We start from the raw sequence: 9,220 nt of genomic DNA, 5'->3' as shown, positions 1-9,220 counted from the left end.
CCCCTTCTGAAATCAGACTAAACTGGTTTTAGCTGGTCTCCTAGACTGGTTTAAAGGGATTTTGGCCACTTTTTAGCTGGTCATGCCGGAAGTCCAGCTGACCCACCAGCTTTGTCAGGCTGGGAGACCAACTTAAACCAGCTAACCCCTTTAAACCCAGCCTGATAAACCAGTTAAAACCAGTCAACCAGTTTAGGCATATTTTACAGCAGGGAAGACAGTCAGACACAGATTCATCCTCCTCTTGGTGTTTATTTTCTCTTCAGTCTGTTTGTACGGTCGGTGTCATGTTGACAGAAATAAAGCTTCACCTCCACATCTGCTGAGTTCTGTCTGGAGTGCCTGTGGTTACGCCTCTGTGGGTTTGTTTTTCTCCTTCAGACCCAAACATCTAAATCCAGACAAATTTAAACGCCCGCGCGGAAAGGAGGATCGTCACTTTCCAAACCGCTGGCAAACCAACACTGTCTCCTCACAACATCACTGTCTGAAACACACACACACACACACACGTCTGTGTTGTGAGGTTTATACACTTTGAGTCCACACATGTATCCCATGATCCTCTACTGCCAGCCAGAGGACACACTGAAGAGCTGCAGACACACTTTCATCAGTCAGCAAAATATTTCATAAACAAACACAGCAGACTTTTCTCAATGATGGATGCTGCTGTTGCGCAGACATTTAAATATGAAGAGATATTATTTCTATTGTCATGTTTATTGCATAATGATCTCATGCAACATAAAATGTGATATTTGCCAGCAACAGCTCAACTAAAGCACTGATGATGATGATGATGATGATGGGGAGGAGGAAGATCTGCATCTGTGTACTGGAGTTAAAGATACAAACATGACAAGATAAACTAAACTAATACAAATGTCTCTCCTTCAAACACAGACACTTGCACACTGTGTCTCATCATTTATTAATAATCTTGCACACATTGATAATCTGATCTACAGGGACATCTCTACTGGAAACTCCATTCAGAAGTGTTCTGTGCCCTTTTCAAGTATTTTCTATGAAAAATGTTTTGCTGTTGAAAAGAGAATGGGGCGGAGCTATGCGATGATGGGCGGGGCATATTCAAGAGTGTCAGTCAGGCATCGATGCGTTTGGCCGGTTTGGCGATGAGGCGTCTTTCTCTCTCCAGGTCTCTCTCTCTCTGTTGTTCTCTTTCCAGGTCATTCCTCTGTTTGTGTTGCTGTAGCTTCAGCGCTCGCTTCTTCACACAAACAAACCATGACAATTTACAATAAGCTGTATAGAAATATATTCAAATGTAGAAGTGTCTGTCAGGATGTAGTTGGACTGTTATATTAAATATCTTAGCCATAAACCAGCAAATCTATCAGTGAGCACATAGTGTGTTATATGTGTATGTAATGAAATGTTATCATGTGTTTACGACACCTTCAGTTTGGTGGTCTTCTCATGCAGGATGATCATTTCTTTGCGAATATTCACCAGTTTGTTGTGATAAAGTTTTGCTTCTGTGAACTGAAACACAATGTATGTGAGGTTAATGAAAGCTACAGGAGATCAGAGGAGATCTGAGGACTATAAACCCACCAGTGCATTCAGATCAACCATTGTGTTGCACTCGCGAAACTTTGCAACCTCTTGCTCCAGCGTATCCAACAAAATGACTTGATTTTGTCTAGAACCAAGAGAAGAATTACATTAAAACAATATAAGCGTCAGTTAAAGGTGCAGTGTGTAATTTTTAAAAGGATCTCTTGACATAAATGCAAAATAATATACATAACTATATTATCAGGTGTGAATAAAGACCTTTCATAATGAACTGTTATGTGTTTATTATCTTAGAATGAGACGTTTTTAATTTATCTACATACACCGAGGGTCCCCTTACATGGAAGTCACCATTTTGTGCCGCCATGTTTCTACAGAAGCCCTTAACGGACAAACTTTTTTACTAAGTTGTCTCCGACGATGCCATGTTTGACCAGTGGCGGCTACTGTAGCTTCTTTATGTGCTTCAAAAGCGAGGGGTGAGCAGTGGACTGAGCCGTTGGTTGCAATTCGCAACCTCACCACTAGATGCCGCTAAAATGTACACACTGCACCTTTAACCCTAACACATCACTAAGACTGAAAACAAAAGCACACATGCACGCGTACGCACACACACACACACACACACACACACGCACACAGACATGCACACACACACACACTCACAGATACACACACACACACGCACGCACACACACACGCACACACACACGCACACACACTCACACAGACACGCACACACACAGAGACACACTCACAGATACACACACACACAGACACACACAGACAGACAGACACAGAGTAGGAACACTGCAAAAAATGACTTTTTGTCTTGTTTTCAGTAAAAATATCTAAAAATTCCCAAATCAAGATGCTTTATCTTAATGAGCAAAATGACCCAAGAAAATAAGTCCAGTTTTTAGAGTGAATTTGTGCCCAAAACAAGCAAACATATCTGCCAATGGGGTTTTATTCTTAAACACTTAATTCAAGCCAAATTTGTCTTACCCCATTGGCAGACATGCTTGCCCGCTCCAAGCACAAATGTACCCAAATTGTATATTTTTTGTCTAGACTTTTTTCTTAGATCATTTTGCTCAATACGAAAACACATCTTGATTTAATAAATTTTAGATATTTCTTTTGAATACAAGATAAAAATACAAAGTAAGAAAGTCATTTTTATGCAGTGCAGTGATTCTCTTGTGTAAGATGAGAGAGAATCATACGTAAGTTCCTGTAGGGTTTGTTTGGAGGTCTGTAGTTCTGGTAGATAGTGATGTAAGAATCCCTCTGTTAATCTCTGAATGGTCTCTTCATTCACACACATGATGTCCTGCAGCTCTGCCGTCTCCTCCATCACATGACATGCTAAAAACACACACACACACACACACACACACACACACACACACACACACACACACACACACACACACACACACACACACACACACACACACACACACATACATACACAAGTCACATACTAGCCTACTGGATTATTTATGCATCTCTATTAGCATGCTTACATTCTGCACATTCTCCATATCAACTATACTATAATAATGTGTATTCACTTGTAATCTCAGTGTGTACTACTTCATTTATTGCATACTGTCTGTTGCACATCCTTGTACATATTCTGTATTTAATCCTCTTATGTATGTAAATAATATAAACTCTACATACTTACTCCTTACTAATACTTACTAATTCCCGTTAATTTCCATGGAAAGCTTCCAGCCTTGAAAATTCCCATTATTTTACAACCCTATAAACATCAGTATAACACTACAGTGTGCGTTGTCGACTTCAATTAGATTTAATGTAACCATATCTTAACTTTATGCTGTTTGATCAGTACATTACATTACTCATACTGGTGCATGTGTGTTCACTAGGATTGAACACGTGACCGAGTCGCTGTTTCTTGTGCACAACTGATGCTATATATCACTAGTTAAGAAACGGCGATAAAGAAATGTATTTCACATCATGTTCATGGTCACCTCTCTGTGAAGACGCCTCTTCCTCTTCCTCATCCTCTCTCTCCATCATCAACAGCAGCAGTAGCCTGTCAATCAGATCAATAAGAACTACAGGAATCTATCTGTACTTCCTTGGTCACTGATAAACAAACTCAAACCAACCAGCCGATCACTTCTGCTTTATTTATGATCATAAGTGAAAATAAGTGTCACAAACATCATGTGACCGCGCGCTCATCATGTGACTGCAGATAGAAAGATGCTCTCAAAAACACGACATGAGGCCACTCTTTGTGTACTTCCGCTTTACGCGCGTGATGCTGAAGGGCGCTTCTTACAGGCAATGTATTTATTTGTCACCATATTATATGTTTAAAGCTCTGTCACAGTAACAGGACTCAAAAATATGTTTTAAATATATGTTAAATACATTTTGTATAAAGTTAAACTTAGTTAAATATATTTTAAAATAAAAAAATATTTAGTTTTAACCTTCATATATTATCACATATTTCAAAATGTATTTCAGGGGCCACAAATATATTTCTAATTTTGCAACCTAAAGGCCCAAAAATATAAAAGTTTGTATAAAATTATTATTTTTTGCACTTGACAATATATTTAATTTTTTCAAACCTGTTATGTTAACATATGTTTGTAACATACAAAGTTTTTCTTACAATGAATATAAATGCTTTAATAGATATTTATTTCAAAATATACAAAATGGCCCAATTATTTAATTTTTTAAATACATTTTTGTAAACATTTATTATTTTTCAGCACACATCTTCTTATTTTGCCGTTTGTGTATAACCTCAGGCGGAAGTGCTGCGCCCTCTGTTGGCGGAAGTGTAGCAGCGCGAAGTCAGAGTGGATCGGCTAACATCACAAGCACAACCGCAGCCGGGCCACGACCCTGCCTCAACCCAACCACAGAGACACACACACATCAGAGAGAGATGGACGGAACCAACAATCGCCAAAGTTTCGGAAGGTTTGTTGTACACTTTTATTGACATACTGATGTGCTTTAGCAGTGTTGGGGTTGTCTTAACAATGCGCGTGCCAGCCGCTAGCGCGAGTGTGACAGTCGGCACAGATTTACGCACGATTGTTATTAATATTACGCGAGCATCCCGTCCGACGTCATCAGGTGTTTATTGTTTTGCAGGTAACCCAGAGTCATGGCCCACGAGAGATCAGCTGCGACCGGACACGCGGACTGATCTAGAGTCAGTTATTCAGCTCGTTTGTTGTTTGCTCGAGTGGACTCTGAGATGTCGGGCTCGAAGCTGCTGGGTCGCGTGCGCTCCGCGTTCCGCCGGCAGCCGGACACCTGGCACCTGAACGACTCGTCCGACTTTGATTTTCCCGAACATCTGGAGGAGGACGAGACGCCCAAATTCAACCAGCTGAAAGTGGTGGTGTCCGGGGACGAACTCCCCGCGGACGCGCCCAACGGCTCGACGGTCAGCACGGTTTTGGTGGACGATGACGACTCTCTGCTGGGCTCGTCCTCGAGTCTCGGGAGCCCCGAAGCGACGGCGGACCCCTGCGAGAACTGCAAGAGGGCGCGGGAACGCGGTAGACGCCGAGCGCTGATGAGAAAGCTGGGCGTCGCGGCGCTCCTTTACTTTTTGTTTATGGTTGGTGAGCTGATAGGTGAGCCGATCTGAGATCAGAACACTGACTGTCAATGGCACAAAGTAACTGTCATTTAACTGGTTTCAATCAGGTTTGACTGTTGGTTTAATCTAGTTTTAATCTGGGTTGACACTGGTTTTAATCTGGGTTTATACTGGTTTTATTGGTTTGTGCTTATCTTTCAGGTGGATATATGGCAAACAGTCTGGCTATCATGACAGATGCGTTGCACATTCTGACAGATCTCATCGGGATTATTGTGTCACTTCTGGCGCTTTGGTTGTCTGCAAAACCACCAACATACAGATTTACTTTCGGCCTTCATCGGCTCGGTAATTTTCATCTAATCTCTCATCATCTCGTCTGGTCTTGTTTTTTTTCCATCTCATCTTCTCCGTCTGGTTTTGTGTTTTATTGACACACATGTGAATTGGAGTTTAGTGGTTGGGTTGGATCATGTGTGTGTGTGTGTTTGTGTGTTCAGAGGTGTTGTCTGCAGGTATCAGTGTGTTATTGATCTACATTCTGACGGGTGTGTTAGTGAATGAAGCAGCACAGAGAACCATTCATCAGGATTTTGAAATAGACGGAGACGTCATGCTGATCACAGCAGCGGTGGGCGTCGCTGTCAACGTGTTGTGAGTCTGAAGTGTTTACTCGCATCACATACCAGAAAACTCTTATCTATAATCACTAAACTTCATTTCATTAATCTCAAACATCATCTGCTCAACTGACCTTATTATTCAAGCTCTTTTACAGGCTCACTTTAACATTTTATGACTGTTCACTTTAGGTGAAAGTCCAAGACTTTTGGTTTAGTGTCATGTTTGTTTTCTTCTGTGTGTCTTACACACACACACACATTTAATTCTTTTATTTGGATCTAAAAGACATTTCAAAGACAACAAGATCCAAATACTTTGGGAAGGGTCAGTAGTAAGATGACAGATCTACATCACATGGCTCAATACATTTGTACAAGTCCTTCTATTTATGATACTCAGCCCTTTAAGGATAAACAAAACATCTTCGTCTCCATATTTTCATGCTCCCTATGGTAGCAGAAACAGAACAAAACACACACACACACACACGCGCGCGCCCATCATGCAGCATTGAGTCAGATCTGTGTGTATTGTTTTGTCGTTGTATAGGATGGGATTTCTGCTCAGTCAATCTGGACATCTCCACTCACACGGCCACGGTCACTCACATGGCCACGGTCATGGTAACTCACGTGACCCAGCTGGGCGGAGTCAAGATCAAGGACAGAGTCAAGATCATGGGCGGGGTCAGGGGAGTCTTGTGATACGAGCCGCTTTCATTCATGCTGTGGGTGATCTGGTTCAGAGCGTCGGGGTTCTTATTGCTGCTTACATTGTCCGGTTTAAGGTACGTGTCCCACATCAACTACATATGTGAAGTTTTAGCTCAAAACACCCCACAGGTAATTTATTATAACATGTTAAAATTGTCACTTTGTGGGTGTGAGCAAAAATTTGCCGTTTTTGGGTGTGTCCTTTAAAATGCAAATGAGCTGATCTCTGCACTAAATTTCAGTGCCGTGGTTGGATAGTGCAGATTAACGGGCGGTATTGTTATAATAAGATCCCCTTCTGACATCACAAGGGGAGACAAATTTTTATTACCTATCAGGTTTTCCCGCAGCACTTTGCAGTTCGGGCGGCCTGCCTAAGCTGGGAAATCCTACCGCCTTAACTAGGTCGTCTAAAAAAAAAAATCGCTGCACAAAAGGCCATCACGTGCATCTCAGAGAATAGCGCAGACACGCTTCACACCACAAGCGTGCACTCGCGCCACACAGCCGAAATGAGATAAAGACGTGTTCCTTAATGTCTGAAGAATAGGCAGTTGATAAAACACGTGTCCATGAGAACTGTAAGTGGACTTATGTTTTGGGTTTATTTAAGCCTGTTATTGTTTTAGTCTATAGTTCTTGCAAATTTAAAGTAAGTTAGCTGGTGATTTTGTTGTTTGACCAACCTGTTAGCTAAGTTTCACGTGCCTGTTGATTCGATATAATTGTTGAGTGCTCTTGCTCATGTTATTTACATGCTACAGTAGTTCACGTAATTAATAGTGTGAAATAGTCAATTTTTATCAATCTATCATTGTTCGCCAGATATTCTACAACATCTGATTTAGTTTGTGTTTATTAACCCTTTAGTTTCACTTCATCACGTAGCTATTACCGTTAAGAGGATATAAACATTCATTAATAATCTAGTATGTGTTCATTTTCTGTCATAGTTTCTTCATAATGATGTTTTATTTAAGTGTTTTAAATGAAAATATTTTAATTTTCATCATGACATGTACGCCACCCCCCCTTGATTACCACGCCCCTGGCCCTTAACCCGCCCAATCCTACCACCTTAACTAACAAGTTTTCTGCGGAAAACCCTGCCTATTTTTCACATGTGTGCAGAGAATGGTTTATCAAAACTAAGTTATCTTTTTCACATTTTCTGTCTTGATAGAAGCACTGGGGACCCAATTATAGCACGTAAACATGGAAAAGTCAGATTTTCATGATATCTCCCCTTAAATCTGACAGATTATATTAATAATAAGACATCTGTACATGTCTCTGTGTTTCAGCCCGAGTATAAACTGGCAGACCCCGTGTGTACGTACCTGTTCTCCATCCTAGTGTTATTCAGCACTTTCCAAATCATTAGAGATACAGGAATCATCCTGCTGGAGGGTAAGACGCGTCTGTCTCTTGCTGTGATATTTAAGACCCTGGCTTACATCACGCACGATAAAGTAAAAGTGTGTGTTCAGGTGCGCCGCGTCACATGGATGTGTCTGAAATCAGAGCCGACCTGTTGAAGCTTCAGCACGTGCAGTGTGTGGATGAACTGAAGCTCTGGGCCCTGACGGCTGAAAAAACCGCTGCCATCGTTCACCTGCAGCTGGGTGAGAGAACTCACTTTCACTTTCTGTTTTTTAATTATTAAATCAGCCGAGGTCCTAATGATTGTTGCATCTGTCTTTATTGTATGTTTAGTGCCGGGGTTCGTGGGTAACTGGGAGGATGTGCAGAAGAATGCACGGCGCCTGCTGATGATGTCACACGGGGTGACGCACTGCACGGTGCAGCTGCAGACGCAGAGAAACGGACTGCCGCAGTCGTGCACGCGCTGTCTCTCATCGAGTGCCTAGAGACGCTTGTGCTCACCTCATCTGCCTGTCTGTCACACACACACACACACACAGATGATGAGAGGGTGAGACAGAATGATTGTCTAGCAGCTTTTTCTATACTGAATATTGGACTCATTTTGATACACCTTTAATATGACAAACACGGTCTGTTATTTTTGTTTTTTTATTTGATGTTTCAATCTGTTGAGGGGAAATGTTGACAGCCAAAGTGTTTGTGTATGTAACTCTCTGCATGTGATGTTATAAACTGAATATAACAGCAGCCAATGACTTTACTCTAATACACAAACACACAAGCGAAGAACTGCACACAATTCTGTTTTTTATCTTTTTAGTTAATAATTTGTCCTCAGATGCAAAATAAATATAAAACCCTTTATTTAAACATCAATAATAATCCTTTATGCCTTTTATTATTTTATACTTTTGTTTTACTGTTTGATATTTGGCTTTAGGTTTGTGTCTGAGAGAGGGAAGGTTTGTTCACTGATTTCATTATTACTGCAGTATTTGTTGTGTGTGTTTGTGGGCATCAGAATGATTGATGTAAACTGACAACTGAAGCGCTTGATAACTTAAAATAATAAATGGATTTTAAAAGGCTGTATTCTTTTGTTCATTACACATTCACAACATAAGATGGTGCTGCTGATCTCTTCTGTCTTATTGACTGCTGTGATGTGAATACTGTAGGTTAGATCATGAAGATGATGATTAGTGGGGGAACTAGAATTTTAAAATGGGGTGGCCAAGGCTACTTTAGGGGGTCCATAGTCCATATAATAATCATGTATCAAAAAAGCATGAATGAATCTCATGATCGCTGATTATATGCATAT

At 41.0% G+C, this 9,220-nt stretch overlaps 2 protein-coding genes across 2 annotated transcripts; one reads left to right on the top strand and one right to left on the bottom strand.

Annotated features, from left to right (window-relative positions):
- Window positions 1-915: 915 nt before the first annotated feature.
- On the bottom strand, window positions 916-3,800 carry bloc1s6 (biogenesis of lysosomal organelles complex-1, subunit 6, pallidin). Its single transcript, XM_055174333.2, has 5 exons — window positions 3,561-3,800; window positions 2,778-2,919; window positions 1,582-1,669; window positions 1,423-1,509; window positions 916-1,234 (listed from the first exon to the last, which is right to left on the bottom strand). The coding sequence occupies exons 1-5, from the start codon at window positions 3,607-3,609 to the stop codon at window positions 1,109-1,111; spliced, it is 492 nt and encodes a 163-aa protein (XP_055030308.1). The 5' UTR covers window positions 3,610-3,800; the 3' UTR covers window positions 916-1,108.
- A 576-nt stretch (window positions 3,801-4,376) lies between these two features.
- Window positions 4,377-8,984, top strand: slc30a4 (solute carrier family 30 member 4). The gene is made up of 8 exons (XM_055174316.2): window positions 4,377-4,536; window positions 4,714-5,204; window positions 5,372-5,518; window positions 5,671-5,824; window positions 6,344-6,581; window positions 7,812-7,917; window positions 7,998-8,132; window positions 8,224-8,984. Exons 2-8 carry the CDS (start codon window positions 4,820-4,822, stop codon window positions 8,376-8,378), a joined length of 1,320 nt encoding a protein of 439 aa, XP_055030291.2. The 5' UTR covers window positions 4,377-4,536; window positions 4,714-4,819; the 3' UTR covers window positions 8,379-8,984.
- The last annotated feature ends 236 nt before the right edge of the window (window positions 8,985-9,220 follow it).

This window comes from Misgurnus anguillicaudatus, chromosome 15 (assembly GCF_027580225.2).
Source record: "Misgurnus anguillicaudatus chromosome 15, ASM2758022v2, whole genome shotgun sequence".
NCBI classification, from domain to species: domain Eukaryota; kingdom Metazoa; phylum Chordata; class Actinopteri; order Cypriniformes; family Cobitidae; genus Misgurnus; species Misgurnus anguillicaudatus.
This window is presented reverse-complemented; position numbering and strand designations above follow the sequence as displayed.

Excerpts from the sequence above, each read along its gene's own strand:
- bloc1s6 (XM_055174333.2), bottom strand. The coding sequence starts at position 3,609 with ATGATGGAGAGAGAGGATGAGGAAGAGGAAGAGGCGTCTTCACAGAGA. Across the intron at positions 1,670-2,777 it reads CAAACCCTACAGGAACTTAC|ACAAAATCAAGTCATTTTGT; the intron begins GTATGATTCTCT and ends TCTTGGTTCTAG. Across the intron at positions 1,235-1,422 it reads AGAAGACCACCAAACTGAAG|AAGCGAGCGCTGAAGCTACA; the intron begins GTGTCGTAAACA and ends GTTTGTGTGAAG.
- slc30a4 (XM_055174316.2), top strand. The coding sequence starts at position 4,820 with ATGTCGGGCTCGAAGCTGCTGGGTCGCGTGCGCTCCGCGTTCCGCCGG. Across the intron at positions 5,825-6,343 it reads GGCGTCGCTGTCAACGTGTT|GATGGGATTTCTGCTCAGTC; the intron begins GTGAGTCTGAAG and ends GTCGTTGTATAG. Across the intron at positions 7,918-7,997 it reads AGGAATCATCCTGCTGGAGG|GTGCGCCGCGTCACATGGAT; the intron begins GTAAGACGCGTC and ends GTGTGTGTTCAG.